Source organism: Eutrema salsugineum, unplaced genomic scaffold, assembly GCF_000478725.1.
Source record: "Eutrema salsugineum unplaced genomic scaffold, Eutsalg1_0 scaffold_6, whole genome shotgun sequence".
Taxonomy (NCBI): domain Eukaryota; kingdom Viridiplantae; phylum Streptophyta; class Magnoliopsida; order Brassicales; family Brassicaceae; genus Eutrema; species Eutrema salsugineum.
Genome location: NW_006256547.1, coordinates 9,662,791 through 9,685,205, shown reverse-complemented (window position 1 = coordinate 9,685,205; position 22,415 = coordinate 9,662,791). Strand labels below are relative to the sequence as shown.

The 22,415-nt window shown below is 41.1% G+C and overlaps 1 protein-coding gene, 1 long non-coding RNA gene and 1 other non-coding gene across 3 annotated transcripts; 1 reads left to right on the top strand and 2 right to left on the bottom strand.

Moving 5' to 3' along the window:
* Positions 1-5,080: 5,080 nt before the first annotated feature.
* LOC112083714 lies at positions 5,081-5,186 on the bottom strand. The gene has a single exon (XR_002897850.1). It is a non-coding gene; the product is annotated as a small nucleolar RNA R71 (small nucleolar RNA).
* Positions 5,187-13,817: 8,631 nt separating this feature from the next.
* On the bottom strand, positions 13,818-15,329 carry LOC112083551. Its single transcript, XR_002897688.1, has 3 exons — positions 15,047-15,329; positions 14,461-14,961; positions 13,818-14,362 (listed from the first exon to the last, which is right to left on the bottom strand). It is a non-coding gene; the product is annotated as an uncharacterized LOC112083551 (long non-coding RNA).
* A 6,178-nt stretch (positions 15,330-21,507) lies between these two features.
* On the top strand, positions 21,508-22,182 carry LOC112083461. The gene has a single exon (XM_024151489.1). The coding sequence runs from the start codon at positions 21,508-21,510 to the stop codon at positions 22,180-22,182; it is 675 nt and encodes a 224-aa protein (XP_024007257.1).
* The last annotated feature ends 233 nt before the right edge of the window (positions 22,183-22,415 follow it).

Here is a 22,415-nt window from a genome sequence, read left to right as displayed (position 1 = left end):
CGACAAAGCTCCCGTCCTTCTTCCGGTGAGTGGTCTCGAAGAGCTTCGTCATTGGAGGTAGTTCTTCTCCGTTCTCCTCGGCCTACCAATTAATAAACATTATTAGTCAAAAATATTTAATTAATTCTAGCAATAAATAAAATTAAAATAATAATGAAATAATTTATATTTAATTACTTACCATCATGAGACGTCTTCCCGCAAAAGATATTTGGCCAGAAGTGTGCGGGGTCACTAACTTCTCACCAGTCACCGGATCGACCCGGTTTCGGACGGCCGAACACTTAGCAGCGGTGGTTTGGGCATGCGGGTCCACCCAATATGCCTTCAACCCGTTCCAACACCAAGTGGACATGGAGCTCGGCTTTGCGTCGTCGCCGTCGGTCTCCCATTTCCGCTTCCAATTGGAAACGGTGTTGACTAGGCGTTTCTTCGCCTTTTCCTCGAAAGCTTCATGGACCGTCTCGTTGATCCCGATGTCCCAGTTCCACCGTTGCTGCAAAAGAAAACAAAAAATTAGATAAACAATATAAAAGTAAGATTAATTAAATTTAAAACAATTTAAAATGATATAAATAAAATTTTAAAAATATTACCGCGAAGCACTTGTACCAGGTGTCGCACGTCTCTTGCGACACCTTGCTCCAATTGACGTGCGGCTCCACGAAATGACTCTTAATTGTGTCGGAAACGCTCCGCCCGACACAATTATCCAAAGTAAACCTATGAAACCAAAAAAAAAAATTATTACATTAATATTTAAGTAAATTAAAGCGTTAATTTAAAAACTATAAAAAACAAAAAAGTTTACTTACCAATAAGAGCCTGGTTCTGCTTTTCCGGGAACCAGACGTCGTAAAGCCCCCCCATCCCGGTAAGGCTAGTAAATCCTCAACCGTAAACTGGACATACGGATGAGGAGGGGCGGGTACCGGTTCGGCAGCCGGGGCGGGTACCGGTTCGACAGCCGGCGGTGGAGGTGGTGGTGGAGGCGGTGGTGGAGACGGCTCCGCGGTATTCGGAACCTGGGAGGCTCCGGAAGATGAAGGGACATCGGTCCCGGTGTTTCCCGAGGCAGACGCCTGGGAAGAATGTCCGTCCGCCATGAAATTGATGTAATGCGTCTCCGTCGAGTCATCGTCTGCAAAACCGAAAAAATTTTATTTTTCAAATTAATTACAATTAATTTTTAATTACGATCCTAAATCTAACAAATTCCGATCCTAAATCTAACAAATTCCGAGCCTAAACTAATTCCCGACCTAAACCGTTTGAATTTCTAAACTATTTAAAATTATTATAATTTTAAGTAATTAAAAAAAATTATTTACCTTTTTTTTTGCGTCAAAAGGAGGAGGTGGGAAGGAGGAAGCAGAGAGAGAGGAAGGAGAGATAAGCGACGAAATGAGGAAGGGGTGAGGTCCTATATATAGAATTTATATTCGTCGTAAATTCGACGTAAATATTACGACGAATTTACGACGAATCCGTCGTAAATTCGTCGCAAAGCTCCCACCGTACAACAAAGCGAGTAAGACAAACACACGTGGCTTTATCTGGGCTTTGCGACGAGTTTACGACGATCCGTGCTATTCGTCGTAAATTCGTCGTAATGTTACGACGATTTTACGACGAATCGTATAAATCAAAAAAATTAAGACGGCTGTGTATCCACTAATCGTCGTAAATTCGTCGTAACATTACGACGAATTAACGACGAATTATACCAAAACTGATGAAATTCAAAAATTGAAACATCCATAAGGACATACAAGTATGTCTATTCATGATAAATGTGGTCTGTATAACTTTCTAGCATGTTTACATAACTTAATGAAGAACTTAGTAAGATGTAAGATAAATCCATACATCTTTGTGTAAATGTATATAACACCTTAAGATTACTTGATAAACACATATATGTCAAATTTTGAATTTTTTTTTTTTTTTTGTTTAGAAAGTTGTTTTACCTTATGAGATGGTAAGCCATTTCATTCTCCTCATCAAAATCCCCCCTGAACCCCATAAAAGATTGATTATAAGATTTAGGGGTTACATTTCGTCGTATTTTCGATGATATATTACGACGAATTTACGACGATCACTCCCATTCGTCGTAAATTCGTCGTAATAAAAACCACATTTCTCCTAAACCCTAAACCTTATACTACATACTCTTATATAATACATCAGTTTACTTAGGAAAATGAACCCAAAAACCATTCTGTAAGTTGGGAAAGCTAAACCCTATAGGGTTTAGGGTTTGCATATTACGACGAATTTACGACGATTTCTAAATAATCGTCGTAAATTCGTCGTAATAGTCAACATATGTCCAAGTCAACACTTAAACAAATTTTCATCAACATTTAATTAGTCTTCATTAATTGGCTTTAATTTTTCAAAAATTTAAATTTGACAAATGTTACATTGAAACGTTCAAAGCATGCAATTAAATGTCAAAATATTTAATTAGTCTTCATCAACATTTTCCTCGGTGTCCTCATCATCATTGTCATCATCATCACTGCTTGTTTGAAATTCGTCAGCACCTTCTTCAGTTTCGTCCCCATGTAGATCTTCAACTTGTCGATTACGTGGATCAATTAAAAGAACATTTTCTTCAACATCCGGTTCTGTAATGTCGACACAATCATCTTGTTGCATTGGCGGGAGATCTACACCATCAATTATACCCCTTGGAGCAACTTTGACAACCATTGCATATTTACATCAAATTTACGTCGAAATAAAATTTACATCACATTTACATCGATTTTACGTCAATTACAAGATAGAGGAAAATTCGTCGTATTATCGATGTAAATATTACGACAAGATTACGACGAAATAAAATTCGTTCTTTATTCGTCGTAAAATCGTCGTAACATTACGACGATTTTACGAGGGTTATTTTTTACGTCGAATTTACGACGAAATTTTTGATCGTCGTAAATACGACGTAATGTCGTCGTAAATTTACGACGACTACAAATCGTCGTAAATAATTCGACGGAAAAGCCCCTCTTTCTTGTAGTGATCAAAACCCGGATTGAACCGATTCCACTTCGAGGAGTGCTCTAGATGAGGTGAAAACATAGTACAAGTGGCCTTTTGGCTGTTCCAGTTGAGATCGGACCCCATTTGTGTTGAACAATGCAGATACGTCTTCTTGGGCGTCCTCAATATCATATCAACTTCCTGCACCCATTTTACAAGCCCTAGACGCCCAAGACTTGGAGAAATACTATAAATACTTATTTTTAGATCTTTTGTAGGAGAGTCTCTTTCTTCTCTTTGAGAGAGAACTCATTTGTAGTTTTAGGTTTTATTTTTATGCATTTGTAGAAGCTCTCCGTCGCCATTCTGTCTTCAATAAGAGAAGTTTTTATGCAACTTTGTTTCTTTCACTTTTCTTCTTCTTAGTTATAAACCGATGATGATTTCTACCTCAGCCATGTCTGAGTAGTCACCTAGTTGGGTGAAAGGGTAATCCAAAGGGACCCCATGTTCGAATGACATCTAGGTTTTTAGGAAAAAAGATTTCGATTTTTAACATGATTCTCCCATTCATCCAAATCTCAAAGCGGTTATTCTGGATTGATCACCCAGAATTCGATCCTAGGTTTAATTTTGAGCCACGAGAGTGTTGTATCTGGGTTGCCTGAACTGGATCTTTTGGACATCCCGTCGTAGGAGACGAAAGCTAGCTACAAAGGATACGTAAGCAGAGATGGATTCTGATCTACAAAGCATGATCTTGTTCTGGCATGAGAGCGAGAGTTAATAGCCATGAACAAGTGATTAGATGATTAGGGTGACGAGAGTTGGCTAATCTTACATGTGTCTATCCTAGTTTCAGAGTCATAGAAAATCCTTGCCTAAATTTCTTGTGTTTTAGAACATGAACCCTAAAGATGAACCTTAAACCCAGCGCTCTGTTTTTCAACCGATTTTTACTTAAAGTTCTTTTTAATTTTCTGCATAATTAGATTTAGTGACAAACCAAAATCCCTTTTTATGAGATTAGGTTTACGATTGTTTTTAGCATCTGTTAGAAGTCCTCAACACACAGATCTCTGTGGATTCGATCCCTAAGTACTACTGCGTTTGCTGTGCACTTGCAGCTTGTCTAGGGTAAAACTTGTGTTGCCCACTGCACTCACATCAAGTTTTTCGCGCTGTTTCCGGGGATCTGTCGCTGTTGACTTGACTTCTTAATCTAATTTCAATCCTAAACCTAAAGATTTTCGAGTTCTGCTGGAGATTTTCGAACTCCTCATTTTATCTTTGCTTTCTTTGCTCACAGGTGCATGAAAACTAGGAGAGATCCTGACGAAATCGTAATGCCCTTAGACGAGATTGACAAACACGAAAGAGCACTTTGGAAATCAGACGAAGAACGCTAAAGATGGCCAGTCCTAATACCCATCGAGTCTTTCAAACTGTGATCTGGAGGATCACATTGGAGACGATGACCGTGATTCAGTTCATGGTGACAACCTAGATGCTGCTCATGAAGATAGATAGCCACGACTCGATGAAGAGGGAAACTGAGTCCCTCTAAATCCTGCTCAAGTCGCTGAAAATCAAAGGAGACAAGACCAGGCCGATGCTGAAGGAAGAAGGAATGATGAAAACATTGTTCCACCATTTGTTAGAGAAGCCAATCGACCAATACAGCTTGCCAATCCTGCGAGAAGACAGTCTCGGAATAGACTCATTGCCGATTTTGATGCACCTCACCAACACTTTCAAAATCGATCAGCTATTCAAATCCCTGCTCCAAGAGAAAATCATGAGATAAAACCTCAGATTGTCTCTTTGGTGAAGCAGAACAAATTCCATGGAATCTCTACTGAGCATCCAATGGATCACATTGATCTTTTTGAAGAAATCTCTGGAATGGTGAGAACAACTCCAGAAATTGTGGACTATGTAAAGTGTAAGCTTTTTCCTTTCTCTCTAAGTGATAAAGCTTTTAGATGGTTGAAATCTATGCCATCTGGTTCTATTACTTCATGGGAAGAATTCAAGTCAGCTTTCCTGAACCACTTCTACACCAAGTCAAGATAGAACCAGCTGAGAAACAAGATACAAAGTTCCCAAAAAGGCCCAATAGAGTCATTCTATGAAGCCTGGGAGCGATTCAAGGAGTATGAGAGAGACTGCCCTCATCATGGTTTCTCTGGAGCAAATCTGCTGAGCACTTTCTACAGAGGACTTCAGCAGAAGTATCAACTTTCTCTTGACACTGCCAGCAATGGAGATTTCAGTTCAAAAACTATACCACAAGGGAGAACACTCATCGAAAATCTGGCTGTGGCTAACAGCAACAACAACCCTGAGTACGACAAATCAAAGAAGGCTATTACTAGTCATGAATCAAGGGAGATTGCTGAGCTAAAAAGCATGGTAAGTCAACTTCTTAAGTCTCAAAATAAGAATAAACATGCTTGTGATACTGCTGTAGGAAATGAGGAAGATGGAAGATATAAAGAAGATGGCATGTACCAAGAGGAAGAAATCAATTTTATGGGAGCCCAGACATATCATAATCGATTTAGTCCAGCTTTCAACAACAACTTTAAGAACCCTGGTGCCAATTTCAACAATCTCTCATACAGAAATCAAGGAGCCAAAAATCAGCCCTGTCCGCAGCAGCAAAGGAGTTTTCAAAAATAGTTTCAAGGTGGAAACTATGGAGGAGGAAACTTCCAACAAAGACCAGCATTCAATCCTCAACAAGCACAGACCAGCTCATTAGAAGCAACCCTTTCCCAGCTAAGTAATCAGGTAAAATCGCTTGAACAAACTATAATGCAGACTACTCAAGGCAATGAGAAGTCATTCAGGGAAATGGGGGTGAAGATCGATTGTATCTACAATGACTTGAATGGGAAGTCGAATCTCTTGCGACCCATGTCAAGAAGTTTAAATCTCATTGCGACCCATGTCAATGAAGAGACAACCAGGAGTTTTACCAAGGAGAGTAGAAGATAACCCAAAGAAGTTCTGCAATGCTATGACAGCAGTTTTGGAGGAAGAACCTGTCACAGACTCTAAGAAAAGATTGACACCTGAACCTCTCATAAAGGATTCTGAAACCAAGCATGAGAGAAGCCGAGTCATTCCAGTTAAGGTACCCAAACGCTTGCCTGACCAAAGACTCAAAAAGTCTAAGGATCCAGGGCGTTTCTCATTCACCTGTTCAATATTTGGAATTGAATTTTCAGATTGTTTATGTGATTCTGGTGCTAATGTGAATGTCGTGTCAAAATCTGTTGCTGAGAAACTTGGTATAGGTACATTTGTCCCATCTCCAGTAAGGATTATCTTTGGTGACTCATTTCAAAAGAGAACAGAAGGAATGATCCAGGACTTGCCACTGATCATAGGAAACAAAACAATTCCAGCCAATTTTCAAGTTTTGGAGATGGACAAGGACAAAGACAGATCTTTGATATTTGGCCGCCCATTCCTAGCCACTGTAGGTGCTGTTACTGACCATGCAAATCGCTGTTTAGTTTTCTTAAATGTGGACAGGAGAAAGTTCTATAAGACCACACCAGACCCAGCTCCAATTCAGAAAGACAAGGACAAGGAGAAGGTGTTTGAGGACAAGAAAGAACTCAAAGCACTTGCATCTTGGCAATTTGAGAAGATCAAGATAGTGGTGCCACCAGACATCAGCAAGGAAAAGGAGAAAAATCTTGAAGAAATGTTGAGAAGACAAAATATGTCCTCAAAGGATGCAAAAATCTTTAAGAAAGGAAAAGAGATTGTGATTCAAGATGAAGGAAATCCAAAGTTCAGGCTAAGAAGGACCACAAGGACTCTTAATTCAAGGGATCCTGTCTCTTATTCTATCCTAATCCTGCCAAGAGTCTAGCTAAAAGACTTTAAACAAAACCGCTTAATGGGAGGCAACCCATTTGGTATGATTTTCTTTTCTTTTATTTCTTTTCTATTTGATTTCTTTTCTTTTTATGCATTTCAGGCTTTTATAAAACCCAGAAAAACCAAAAACATTCAAAAAACCAGAAAATACAAAAAGATAGGACGAGAAAACAGGAAAACGGGAGAAACCGGGAACTCCCGGAAGCATTTACCGCGGCCGCGATCAACTCAGGCGAGGCCGGTCAATCATTAACCGCGGCCCGCATCATTTCAGCCGTGGCCCGACTCACCCTTACTGCGGGCGCGCGCGCCTGGCCTGCGACGGGCCCTGTTTTGCTCCCAAGCGAGTTTTTCCCTATTTCCTGTAAACCGGAACTTCAATTTCCCGTTTTATTCCGAGATTTAACCAGGAAGTTCCCAAAGCATAATTTTCGTGTTAAACACGCTAGGTAAGTCTTCTAAACTTTTAAAAATAAATTTTTTCTTAGGAAAAAACACCTTTTTAAAAGAAAAAGAAGATTTAAAAGATCAAAAAGATATTTTCTCTTCATCTTCCCCAATAAGCTTGGAGATCTAGAGAAAAAGACAGATTTCAAACTTGACAAAACCCTTCCAAATTTTCGAACATATCTCACTCTTTTTCCAAGGAGATTTCAAATCTATCATCACATAACACTTTCATCAAGGTATGAGCTCAACTTTCTCACTTTTTCTTAAGAATTTAGATTTAGGGTTTTCTTAGAATAAGTAGGAATTAACCTTAGGATGATTGGAAACTGTCTTTGGACTTGAGGCTAGACTGTAGTTTAATTGCATGATTAAACACTTAGACCATAGAGATTTGAAATTTTCGAAAATCTGAGATTTGAGACTTTGAGCAAATCGAAATTTGGAGATCTGTTTGGTTCAGCTTTGTAAATTTGGATTGTTTGGTTCTTGTTGATAGAAAACTAGATTAGATTACATGTGAGTGAGCATAAACAACATCCTGATTCAGAAATCTCATGTGTTGAACATCAGTATATCAAACTTGACCAGAAATTCTCAGATTTTGTAATGATTGATGCATGTACAGCTTGTTTGTCATGATAATGTGTTTGTGATTTCTCTATAAACACCTTGTTCATAAAAATCGATACCGAAGCAGCCTGATTTATCCTTTGTCTCGAGAATCTTGTTTTTACAGGTCATGGATCTCTCTCAGGTTCGACTGATTCGAACCAAGACGAGCCCTCATGCAAAAAAGCCCCATTCGCAGGAGACATATGATGCAATGAACGAGACACAACTGAGTGAAGATGAGCCTCTATCCACCTTCAATACCGCGCAAAGAAGAATCTTTTCAGGAGAGATTGAGAAGACCTCCACTCAGCTATCTTTCCCAAGAAGAGTCAAGTCTTCCTCTAAGCCGAAAGTGAAGTTTGTTGGTAAAGCCATTGACCCAGACATCGATTACTTGGCACAGCTTGAGAAGCTGAAGATTAAGCCAACTCCAGCAATTGACTACTCAACTCTTGAGATGCTTGGAATCAGAGAAGATGTGATATGGTATCTTGATAGGCTTGGAATGAGATCATTCATGGAGCAGAATTTTCAGACCTATAAGAACCACACCAAGGAGTTCCTTGCATCAGCAACTTTGAGCTACAAGAAGAGAGCTACTCCTAGAGCTCTAGATGGCACACTCTCCTTCTCTATTGGAGGTTATCCTTACTCTCTTACTATCTTAGAGATATGTGATGCTTTGAAGTTGCCTTATTGTGATGAGATTGCATTGGAGAAGGATCTAGATGTGAATCTTTGGAAGCTGATGGGTTATGGAGTTTATGACAAAGGAAGGTCCAAGGCATCATTACTCGATCTCTCATCTTGCTGTTCGCTATGTCCATAAGCTACTAGCACACACTGTGTTTTCGCGAGCCAATCAAGCGAATGTCCTTAAGCCAGAGTTGGTGACACTACAGCTACCATTCGCAGATCACCCCAGGTTTCCTTGCTTTGCTTGTATCATTGCAAGGAACCTAGTGAAGGTTAAGCATGAGATGCTTACATCTGATTGTCAGGACTACTCAACAGCTTTTGGGAGCATCATTACTTCGCTTATGATAGCAGCAGGAGTTGATTTTTCAGCTGAGACACCTCTTAGAGAGGATTGGTTTGATCTTTTCTCTAGAGACAGGACTATCACCAGGGCTAAGATGGACTCAATTGGATTTGCTTACAAGTTCTCCACCAGTTCCACCGAGTACAGGATACTACTACTATCGGATTCAATGCCCCGTCTCCGAGATGGTTCAGACCCAGGATGGAAACCAGAGACTAGCGACTTCCTACCATCTTTGCCACTCTTACCTCTGACCATGAAGTAATTTCTGGCTGCAAAAGCCAAGAGAGAGGTAGCTGCAAACAGCAGGAGACTACAACCTGCATTATCTTCATTCAGAGCCAGTTCTTCTCATCTCAAAGCATCCACTAGGAGTGATGCAGACTTTGCAGATTTAAAGAAGAAGCTTGACCAGCAAGAGAAAATCAACAGGCGCATGAAGAGACTACTGAAGCGCCGCGAGTTTGATGATGACTCCTCATCTACAGAGACAGATGACAGCCATGAGACATAGGCGCCTATCAATCACCACATCATACCCAGGGTTTTATCACCATTTTCTTTTTCTTTTATTTTAGACTCTTTTGCTTTTATTTCACCATCTTCTCACTAACTTTTTCACACTGGGGACAATGTGATTTAAGTCTGGGGGAGGATGTCTATCCGTACTAATCTATTTTTCTTTGTTTCTTATATTTTTCTGCAATTTTAAAATTTTTCTATGCTTATTAAAAGACCTTGAGTATTTTTCAGGAATGTTTGACACAAAACTATGATGAGTAAGACCCATGTGCTTCTAGACTTTTCATGCTAGTTCCTTTTGTGGTTAGTACTAGACTAGGCGGTAGCTAGAGTACTTGCACTACGAACTCCCACCAGAGGATTTCTATTCATGGAGACTTTTCCTAACAGGATAGACTAGCTCATTTCACTTGAACATAATCTTGACATCTAATTTTCTCATCATTGGTTTTAGCAGGCATCATGATACACATCTAGGACATCTTCACCTTATTGTTACCATTCTTTGTTGTCCTAGATGACCAGTTCATCTTTAGCTGGTACCACACCCTTTACCCAAACCTTTATGTTTAATCCTCATGCATTCTCTCTTTAGTTTATATCGACAAATATGTGCAAAAACGCCGGAGAGAGAGGAGAAACATGGTTTTCAGTCACTCAAGAAGAAGACTGAAAGAATTTGGGAAAGTGGAGCATCAAGAATCTATCAAAGCTCAATGGTGCCTCAAAAAGCTTGAATTTGAAGGTAAATTTCGTGCTTCCTAAGACTCAATCCAAAGGCAGTTTCCCCTTTCTAAAAAAGGAAAAAAAAAAGAGAAAAAGAATGAAAGGAAAGGAAACTAAAAGCCTAAAGAGTCTAGGATAACCGAAAATTGTTTGAAGCAAAGGCTGCAAGTATTCATTTGTGAGCATTGGTATCAAAACCTGGACAAAAATCTAAGTCTGGGGGAGTTATGAGGAGAACCTGAAGAAGAGAGATCAAGAATCCTAAAGCAAGAAGAATGTGACTGAAAACTGTGGATATCAATAGGTCCACCCTCTCTTGCTGATTTGCATAATGTCTTGTCTCTTCAGAAAGGGTAACCCTAAACACTAAAAGTCTCACCTTCTAAACAGCCATTTTGAATACCTAGCCTTGATTGCCTTGCTAAACTCCTTTTTGATGAGAACCACTGAAACCTATAAATGAATGTTAAAAGCTAGTTGACTGGAGGATAGGTTTAAGTGTGTAGATTTTCGCATGACAGATCAACGGACTAGTTATGCTTGTGCTTTGGTGAGAATTTTCTAGACTATCCTTGATTTGAGCATAATGACTAACTCTGGTTTAGAAGCATGGTCTCTGAGATTTTGTTAGTTCCTGCGATTTTCAAACCTCTTTTCCAGGTTCAGATCTTTGGTTTTGTTTGAGGACAAACAAATGTTTAAGTCTGGAGGAGTTGATAACACCTGATTTTGACCACTTTTATGGATCACTTTCAATATCTTATGCATGTGTTTTTACTCAGTTTTAAAGGTTTTATAAGTGTTTTCCATTTTTTGGAGTTTTAAAAGGCTTTTCAGGAAACTTGAGACTTTGGAGTGCATTTTGGAGCAAAAGTACATTTTTGGATAAATTCAGGCCATTAGAAGGCAACCAATGAAGACCTTCTCAGAGTCTGATCATCCCCAAATTTGGAGACATTATAGAAGGGACAACCAGCTTTCCAACACTTTTAGAATAAAAGCAATCCAACGGTTAGATCTCAAGATATCATCATTGCACTGAAGGCCGATCAACACAAGCCCAGTCAAGCACAAGTGCTTTCACCCGCGGCCAGCCTTCTTCCCCCCGCGGATCAGGAGGTTTCACCCCCGGTGGACCTATGTCCGAACCTCAGGAGCCCAACTAAGGCCCAAGACACTTCCTGCACCCGTTTTACAAGCCCTAGACGCCCAGGACTTGGAGAAACACTATAAATACTCATTTTTAGGTCTTTTGTAGGAGAGTCTCTTTCTTCTCTTTGAGAGAGAACTCATTTGTAGTTTTAGGTTTTATTTTTATGCATTTGTAGAAGCTCTCCATCACCATTCTGTCTTCAATAAGAGAAGTTTTTCTGCAACTTTGTTTCTTTTACTTTTCTTCTTCTTAGTTCTAAACCGATGATGATGTCTACCTCCGCCATGTCTAGGTTGTCACCTAGTTGGGTGAAAGGGTAATCCAAAGGGACCCCATTTTCGAATGACATCTAGGTTTTTAGGAAAAATGATTTCGATTTTAACATGATTCTCCCATTCTTCCAAATCTCAAAGCAGTAATTCTGAACTGATCACCCAGAATCTGATCCTACTTTTAATCCGAGCCACGAGAGTGTTGTATATAAGTTGTCTGAACTGGATCTTATGGACGTCCCCGTCGTAGGAGAAGAAAGCTACCTACGGTGGATACGTAAGCAGTGATGGATTCCGATCTATAAAGAATGATCTTGTTCTGGCATGAGAATGAGAGTTAATTGCCATGAACAAGTGATTAAATGATTAGGGTGAGGAGAGTTGGCTAATCTTACATGTGTCTATCTTAGTTTCAGAGTCATAGAAAATCCTTGCCTTCCTTGTGTTTTAGAACATGAACCCTAAAGATGAACCTTGAACCCAGCGCTTTTTCCTTACTTTTTTTCAACCTTTTACTTAAAGTTCTTTTTAATTTTCTGCATAATTAGATTTAGTGACAAACTAAAACCCCTTTTTATTAGATTAGGTTTACGATTGTTTTTAGCATCAGTTAGAAGTCCTCAGCACACAGATCTATGTGGATTCGATCCCTAAGTACTACTGTGTTTGCTGTGTACTTGCAGCTTGTCTAGGGTAAAACTTGTGTTGCCCACTGCACTCACATCAACGACCCCTTTGAAATGCCTCATTGTGTGCTCAATCTCCTTCATATTTACATCGAATGAATACCTACCCCAAGGAAACTTTTTACAAGCTTTGAGATCATCCACAATCCTCAGGAATAAGGGGTCAACAGATGGTGCTCCCTTACCGGTTTTCGTTTTCCCACTAATTATAGAGGATAAAAAGTAGACGACACACATCTTCAACCGATCAGGATTAACTAGCCCTCGCATCAAATCTAGCTTTTTCTCAACAACAGCAAAGGAGGGGACGGTTTCCTGGATATATCTATTCTTAAACGAAGACATTTCTATGCTCTCATAGTCCTCTAGGTACGGGAGAAAGTTTAATCCACACAAAATGGCATGCTCTCTAAGGGAATAGTGAATTGGTACACCATCCACTACAAACCAAGCTTCCCTCTTCTTATTTGTGTTTGCTGTCCGAAGAAGAAGCAACCACATTCCCATCATCTTGTATGTTGTGTCCTCATGCATGGCCCTATGCATATGCCAAAAGTGCTTGAACTGTGGGTGTTCTGTAAACCATATCAGCTCATGGGGTTCAAGGTCTAGGGACTCCAATTTTGCAACAGCTTTGTGGATATACCATCTTGTTCCTAGCTTTATTGCATAATGATATTGACTGGGCTCGAAGAACATTCTCACGGGTGGCAATGGCTGGTTCTCCTCCTCCTCAGCCTCAGCCTCAGCCTCAGTTCCCCTCCACAACAATATCTGATTATTACCCGTCTCTGATTCGGCAACTCCTTCTACCATTTTCTCCTGCGACGATTCGGAATCTGAGTACAGTTCTGGTCTAGCATATCTAAACACTCTTTCGTTGCCTAAATCCATGACTCCTACTTTGTAATTACCAACCGAATAGAGAACATATAAATCAAATTTTGGATTCTACACAAAACCGAGTTCAAATCTACAAAGTAATCTGCATATAAATTAGAAATCAGAGGACAAATCAGAGGACGAAGACGAACGAACCTGATTTAGCGTTAATTCAAGACAGACAGCAACAAATCACTCGTAGTTGTCCCAGAGAATACTAGGCAAAGACGACGACAAGAGGACGATTTCGAAATTTGATTTTTTTAAAAAAAAATTTAGGGTTTGACTTACCACAATTTTGACCAAAAATCCGATTTCTTCGGATTCAACCCGATATGACAGATTGGGTGTAGATCTTCGTGGTTGGGTTAGTAAATATGAAACTTTAGTAAGCACCTGCAAGTATGTGACCGCTTTTCTCCTTTTTTCTTGCTTTAAAATAAATCGAAAACAAATTAAATATTATGAAGAGGAGATTTGAGAATTTTTATAATGCGAAAGGAGTACGCGAGATTATTCCTCACAGATTTTATTGTTATCTTTAATTTTTATACACATGTATATGTCTGAATGTTCATATGAAAGTTCTTGCCTAAAAACTCTCTCAGGCCCACGTCCCAAGATAGTCTCAATGGTCTGGTTTTTTGAGATAGTGACATGTTTCTATCTGGTTTTTGCCAAAAATAGTAAGTTTTCTTCAAAACCAAAACCGCTTGGGTCTCCCTTCACCGTGGTTCCACCCCCACCTAAGGGTCGGAGGGTCCGCCGACGCCGCAACGCTCACAAGAAGAATGCCTGAATGCTCTTCTCCGTTCACAGCTGCACAAATGGAAGCTTCTTCAAATCTGCTCCTGATTTCTGACAACTCTTAGGTGCTCCATCTCCTGCCTGCTGCTTCTGCCTGACCTTTACGCCTAGCCTCCTCACTCTTGAGTCCACCACCTCCGGGAATAGTCTCCTCCTCCGGTTTACAGTTTTTGAGACCTCTCCCCTGAAGCACCGGTTTCCTTGGCTCGACGCTGACCTCCTTGCCCTGCTTTCTCCCTACCGGCCATCACAACCCAAATGGCACGCCACTTCTCCTACGCCGAGAAAAGAAAAGGAGTTTTCGCAGAACCTGCACCCCCAACAAGAAAAGGCATCAGAGCTCCAGATCTCGATACCTCAGATCTCATCTAAGACAACGCTCTCACTCTCATTGGTCGACTCACAAACCTGGATGAACAAATACTCTTGAATATGATTCCCTACATGACCCGACAGTGGAATCTGAGAGGAAAAGGCACTGGATATGACCTAGGTAACCATTGCTTTCAGTTCCGGTTTGATCTTGAAGAGGATATGCTACAAGTGCTCAATAATCAACCCTACCACTATAACAAATGAATGATTATCTTGGAGAAATGGGAACCAGTCATCTCGGCGAAAGTCCCTCAAAAATCCCTTTCTGGATCAGGCTCTCAGGGCTCCCCCTACACTACTGGAAAGACGAGCTACTCAGAAACATTGGTAATGAAATTGGCAGCTTCCAAGATTTTGAGATCACAAAAACTTATGCACGAATCCGTGTAGAAATCAACGGCTTAAACCCTGTGACCCAGGATACGATTGTTGTATTTCGAGGAGGGTCTGAAGTTCTGGTCACCCTAAGCTACGAAAAGCTGGAGAATCATTGTTCCTTCTGCCACCTGCTCTCGCATATGGCTGACCATTTCCCTGCAAAATTAAGTCTCAAAGGAGGGTCTCAGAATTCCCATCCCCACCCAAAAAGATCTTCCCAGACTAAAACTTAAAGTGATACCTCTCTATTTGAAACACGCCTTGACAGACATGGGAACCCGTTTGACCCCTTTGACTCAATCTTCTCCTCACCTGGTCAAGGTGCCTCCACGTGCAGGGCATCCGGTGAACTCAGTGACCCCTCCTCCTCACACTAGTCCTGAACCTGTTAAGAAAAGGAGAGGCAGACCCCCAACAAAAAGAACATCTTCCCGGACATCGAAGGCAGCTTCTAATGGACCAAGTCGAAAGAAAAAACAAATTCAAATGAGGATTTCCCCTTTGTCAAGAATGATCCAGCCCAGAACTTCCCCCTCCACTCATCACCTTAGCTCACGCAGGAATCAAGCCTCGATTTCCCGAAGTATAACAGCCCCCCCCCCCCAAGGTTCTGATCACCTTGATCACCCTCCTAGGAGATCGCCTCCTCCGATTAACATCATCCCAACTACCTCCAAAGGAAACACAGATTTTTGGGATCCAAGAGGTCCTCTTCCTTAGTTCTGAGCTAGAACTGTTGTGGGTTGGAGAATCCTGCAACAGTCCATCGCATTCAGGAGATCCACAAAAATCTTTCTCCTGACATCCTATTCCTCTCTGAAACAAAAAAACCCTGAAGAGTTCATAAGAAAATCCTTAGAATCCCTACCTTACGAGTCTCAACACCATGTCAAACCCCACAGTCTGGGGGGTGGGGGCCTCTCTCTACTATGGAAGAATGATATCAATCTCTCTGTCATGTCTTCCTACAACAACTTCATTGATACATCGATAACCTACAAGAATAAGACCTTCATTTGTACCTTCGTATATGGTGAACCTGACCAAGCAAAGAGAAGAATGTTATGGTCGGATATCTCATCTTTGGCTGCTTTATGTGATTCTCCATGGCTCATCACTGGAGATTTTAATGACATTGTTAACAATCCTCTGTCTTAGAGAGGAATGAGACACTCATGGATCTGTCCACTGCAGATTGGACAGATCCATGGCAAACTCCTGCTGGTCTGATCTCTTCCCCACTGCATGCTGCAAATACCTTCAGTTTGAGAGTTTGGATCATAGGCGATCATCACCTGGTTAGAGCCATCAAAAAGACGAAAAGGAGGTATCTTTAGATACGACCGCAAGCAAAGGAACAATAAAGATATGTAACCTCATAGATAAATGCTGGAATGAAAATACTGAGGACTCTGTCGAGATGAAAATTGCAAAATGCTGGGCTGCCATATCTAGATGGAATAAGGAATGATACACCAACAGCCAAAAACTGATCCTGGAATTAAAACAAAAGCTGGATCAGGCCATGAGTACCTCTGTTCACGACGGCCCTTTTCTGAATGACCTTAATTCCAAGCTCAAGCAGGCATACAAAGAGGAAAAAGAGTATTGGAGACAGCAAAGTAAAACATTATGGTTGAATCTGGGTGACAAGAATTCCGGTTTCTTTCATGCTACAACCCAAAGAAGACGAGCCATCAATCATTTCTCTGTACATGCGTACGAGGAAGAAGAGATTTTTCCATATTGTAAATGACTACTTCCAAGACCTGTTCATTTCTAAATCTTCCAATTGTGTGGATATCGTTGCAAAAGCTCTACACCCTTGCATAACAGCGGAGCAGAATCAAGCTCTTATTTCTGATCCTTCAAAAGAAGAGGTTCGACAAGCTCTCTTCTCCATCCATCCTAACAATGCACCAGGCCCTGATGGCTTCCCTGCATGTTTTTTCCAAACTCACTTGTCAATCATTGGAGATAAGATTACGGAGGAGATTAAAATGTTTTTCTCTTCAGGCAAGCTCCCTAGCTCGATCAACTTAACTCATGTTCGGCTCATCCCAAAAGTGTTGAGTCCTTCAACGGTCCCTGAGTTCAGACCCATTGCCCTTTGCAATGTCTTCTACAAAATAATCTTGAAGCTTCTCACCCGACGACTGCAACTCCTCCTTACCAACATCATCTCCGAAATGCAATCTGCTTTTGTTCCTAGAAGAGAAATATCAGACAATGTTTTAATCACACATAAAGGATTACATTACCTAAAGGATCAAAATATACGAAGCATTGTGTTATGGCTGTAAAAACTGATATGAGTAAGGCCTATGACAGGCTGGAATAGAGTTTTATTGTGGCTGTGATAACTAGAGGTTTTTAAGCTCTAAATGGGGGTTATCAATCCCTTAGCTGTTGCAGCATAAAGGGTTTATCAATCCAAAGTGTGGTAGACACTAGAATATAAGACAGTTTCTTAATTCAAGCAGAATGATGAAGATTGTTGGTGACTAATGCTTAGAACAAGATTAAAACTAAAACAAAGAGTAATGATCAAATAAACAATCAAGCAATAACAACTAAACAAGATGAGATGATATGAAATGATGGAAGCATGAGATTCTAGACATGATAGTTGGCTAGGGTGCTTTTGTGCTAAACTAGAAACGCTAATGACAATGATGAAACATGATTCAAATAATTTAGAACTCTAATCTAGATCAATCCTCTCATGAAGACATTAACCTCTACACTAATCTAATTTCAACCAAATCATCATTTGTGAAATATGAATCAATGAGCATTAAGAAACAGTTCTAAAAGATCATTTATGCTAATAACAAGACATCATCAAGTAGCTAATGCATAAACCTCTAATACAGCTCTTTCAGGAATTTCATCAAACACTTTTGGTGCATGAAATTTCCAGAATCTAGATCACAAGTGATGTGCAAGGATCTAGCCTAGAGAGCAGCTGTTTAGAGAGATGAATCAATGAATCTAGCCCTAAGCACTCTTAATCTAACACTTTAGCGCCCTAACCTACACATATAGAACCTCATTAAGGTGACTACTCACTAATCATTCTAATCTCTCTTAAACCTTTGCAAGTTGAGAAAATTGGCATGATTAATGATGAGAAATGGAGATGGTGAAGATGGATAATGATGGATTTGCAGCTTTAAACACAGAAATCTCTGATTCTCTCTTGATTAAAACCCTTAAAAATCGATATTTCTCTTCTTAAGAGGATTCTTTCACAAAAGAGGCAAAGAAACAAAGAGAATAAAGCTTAGTCCTTAGGGTAAAACCCTAAAAAATATATATAGTGTCTCCAGCGGACCGGGTCAGCCCGGAACAAACCGGGTCCTGACCCGGTTTTGATGGATAAAATCTCGAGTGTGCGAGTTGGTCAGGAGCTTCCCATCTCGCAGGACCAAGTTGCACAGCCAAAGAAACACTCTTGTGAGCCTTAAGTCCTTCAGCTTCAGCCGCATGCCCATCTAGGTGAAAACCGCGAGTCTTTATGCAGTTCAGTTCTTTCCTCTCTTCAACTCGCACAACCAAGACACAATCTGGGGAAAATATGTGTGCGAGTTGGTTCTCCATTAGTCCCAAGTCGCATGCCCAACTCGCACAAGTCTGGAAAGGAGCTTCAGCGAGATAAAACCATGTAACCAAGCCGCATTCCTCTCTTGGTGTAAACCGCGACAGTTTGTGCGATTCAGGCTCCTTTGCTCTCTAGCCCGCACAACTATGTAGCACATGACTTCAAGTATGTGTGCGGGATGGTCTACTTCACTCCCAAGTCGCAAGCCCAAGTTGGTGTAAACAGCGAGTGTTTGTGCAGTTCAGTTCACTGCTCGGCCAACTCGCATGCTCAAATCGCACATTTGTGGACTTTAGCAATTTTCCTGCTCGGGAGCCCTTGATCTCACCCAGGATTACCTTACCCGCATATCTGCACACGCAGCTCAATTCCCAGAATTTATCTTTTAAGCGCTGCGGGTTAGGCAAGTCGCAAAACCATCTCGCAGACTTCAAATCTCCTCAGACCACTTCGTATTCGGGGGAGCGTAACTTCCAGAATATAGATCCAAAAGGCTTAACTCTAGCTGTAGTGGAAAGAGCACTCAAATATCTTAAACTTTCATGAAGAAACCTTCAGCGCCTGAGAAGTGGAAGGTTCCCTGGACGGTTCATCTCTGCGGCACATTGAAACGATCAAAAAGAAGCTCTTGGACCAGTGTTCACTCCGGAGACGGTATCTTTCAGGACATAGCTCCAAACTGGATGATCTAAGATTTCCTGGAAATAGCACTCCAAAATATCGAATCTTTATGAAGACCCCGGCAACGGAATCAGACTGGAAAGGCATCGTCCCACACAATCCTTGTGACTCATCAGATTGGTCTTGAAACTGTAGCGAGACAGACGTGCGTTCCGGTGAGCTTAACGCTCTGCTCACGACTCCAAATCCCATGATTCCACCTGTTCTGGATCCGTGACTTGATAATATCCAACGTTACTGAAGACCCTGTAATCTGAATCCGACGTTAAGAATCCCCGGACAGGCGATCTTTCCAGACGTATCGAATTGCTCCGGAATGGGCTCGAGAGAGGTCTGTCTTCCGGTGGCCGTATCTTTCAGATAGGTGCTCCAAACGCGTCGATTCCAACTGTTCTGAGATCAAGTCTCAATTATCTTGATCTTTTCTGAAGACCTCGGAGGCTGAATCGGCCGGAAAGACCTTCCGGTAACGCGATTTCAGAGATGTATCTGCACCCGGAAATTTTGGCCGAGAAACATGAACAGTCGGTACGTGTTTTGGCCGAGAAATCCACCCGCGGTACATGAAAATTGCCGAGAAAAAGCTTTCCGCGGTACAGGCTAGCGCCAAGAACCTCTAAAAGGCTGTTTTCACCATTTTTAAACCCCCATTCACCATTTCTTCTCCTAGCTTCATCTTTTTAGGTCCAAACTGCTTCCAAACCACCTGTAAACACTCCAAAACAGGCAAGACTCACTTGGACCTAATGCAAACCCCTAAGTCCTAAAACAACATCTAAAGACCTAAAATGCATGAAATAAGATATGATTTGGAATGAAATATACAACCTAAATGATGCAAATTATGAACATATCAGGCTGTTTTGGAGAGACTTGGGTTTCATGCTAAGTGGATCAATTGGATCTTACAATGTATATCTACCGTCTCCTACGCTTTTTTGGTGAACTGTTCAGCACAAGGAATGGTTATCCCTCAGCGCGGCATCAGACAAGGCGATCAATTGTCTTCATACATTTTCATCCTGTGTGGAGAGGTGCTATCTGGTCTCTGTGCCAGAACACAAGCTAGTGGCTTACTTCCGGGCATCCGAGCTGCTAGGGGTAGTCCTCTCCTGAATCACCTCTTGTTTGCTGATAACACTATGTTTTTCAGTAAAACAAATCCCATCTGGTGTGAAACGCTCAACTCCATTCTCAAAGAGTATGAATCTGCCTTGGGTCAGATGATAAATAAGCAGAAGTCTTGCATCATCTTCTCGGGGAAGACACCGCAAGACGTCAAGAACCGAGTCATGCAATCTTTTGGAATTGATAAAAAAGGCGGCCAGGAAAAGTATCTAGGCCTACTTGATAGTTTTGGCCACCGGAAAAAGGACCTGTTCACCCTTATCGTCGATTGCATGAAGCAGAAATCGGTTAATTAGGCAACACAGCTCCTATCAAGCATTGGGAAACTAACTCTCCTCAAATCTGTTCTCTCTGCTATACCAACCTACACTATGACCTACTTTAAACTCCCTATAAGCCTATGCAAGAGGATACAGTCTGCCCTAACCCAGTTCTTGTGGGATTCTAAACCAGGTCATAAGAAGATGGTTTGGATCGCGTGGAAAAAACTTACCAAGACGAAGAGGAATGAAGACCTGGATTTCTGCGACATCCAATGCTTCAATGATGCGCTTCTGGCTAAAATCAGTTGGAGATTTCTCTCCAAACCTTCTTGTCTCCTTTCCCAAGTACTCTTTAGTAAGTACTGCAACACCAGCCACTTCCTTAATGTCCACACAGTATCAAATGGCTCTCATGGCTGGAAAGGGATTTTGATAGGAAGAGATATACTCAACAAACAATTGGGAAAAGTGATTGGGAATGGGCGCAATATCTCTCTCTGGGATGACCCTTGGCTTTCCCTCTCTCACCCCAAGACACCAGTCGGACCTGCCAATCTTGACACCAAAGATTTACTTGTGTCAGTCTTACTCACGGCTTATGGAAAAGCTTGGAACAAACACCGAATCGACCAGATACTACCTCATCATGTGGAGGAAATCTTGTGCCTTCGCCCCAGCTAAAAAAGAGCCCATGACAAATATGTATGGCTATCGAACAAGTCTCGCATCTACACGTCAAAAACGGGCTACCACATCGCATCTGCAGAAGAAGATCCCATCATACCATTGAACCAAGACCTAAATTGGAATGCTGAGATATGGAATGGGAAGTTCTCCCCTAAAATTAAAGTTTTCATTTGGAAAATTATCCAGAATGCTTTAGCTGTGGGCGAAAACTTACTGAACAGAGGCCTAGAGGGAGATCCAGGTTGTATCCACTGCGAAGAGTTGGAGACTACTAAGCACCTGTTCCTCCAATGCCCTTTTGCTAAAGCGGTGTGGAATCTGGCACCTTTCAAAAGTCAAATGGACTCTTCTCTCTTCCCTACCTTTCAGTCAGCTCTCATCGCCTCAAAACATATGTTCTGCTTACCTCCGTCGGGTCTGGGCTCGGGATCTTTATTCCCATGGCTCTGCTGGTCCATCTGGAAATCCCACAATAGTCGCCTTTTCGAAAATCGACCTGTCTCCCCATCTGAAACTTTGACAAAAGCTGTCAGTGACGCATGGGAATGGCAACAAGCCCAGCATAAGGATCCCTCTACTCTACAAAAGGAACCATCACCTCGACCACCACATTTAAACCATGGTATTACGTGCTTCACCTATGAAGCTTGGAGAAGCGATACAAAATCAGCAGGATATGAGTGGATCTTCTTAAACAGCGACGGATCGGAGATCTTGAAAGATTCAGGTTTCGATCCGCATATCGGTTCTCCTCTCATGGTAGAAGCTATCGCCCTCCGATCAGCTCTCCTCCAAGGACTTGATATGGGATTCACCTCCCTCACCATCAAATCTGACGCTCAGATTCTTATCAGAGCTATATCATCGCAGAAGCAGACCAAGGAGGTCTACGACCTTCTCTTTGACATCCAAGCTCTCGCATCTATGTTCTCTGCAATTTTATTTTGTTTTATTCCCATATCTGAAAATGATAGAGTCGATTCTCTTGCAAAGCTTGCGTTGTGTAACTCATAGATTTGTGTCCCTCTGTGTAACGGTTGAGAACTCATTTATTGCATTAAATGAAATGTTGACCAAAAATACATATGTATATATGTTTTGAAGATTGTTTATTGTTTTGGTATTTTCTTGAATTTGAACTGTGTATTTAAACGTTTTTTTTTTTACTGTTATTATTTATTTGGTGTGAGACTTTGAAGTTTTATATGTTAATTTATGGGAAATGACATATTTTTGTCTCTACAGTT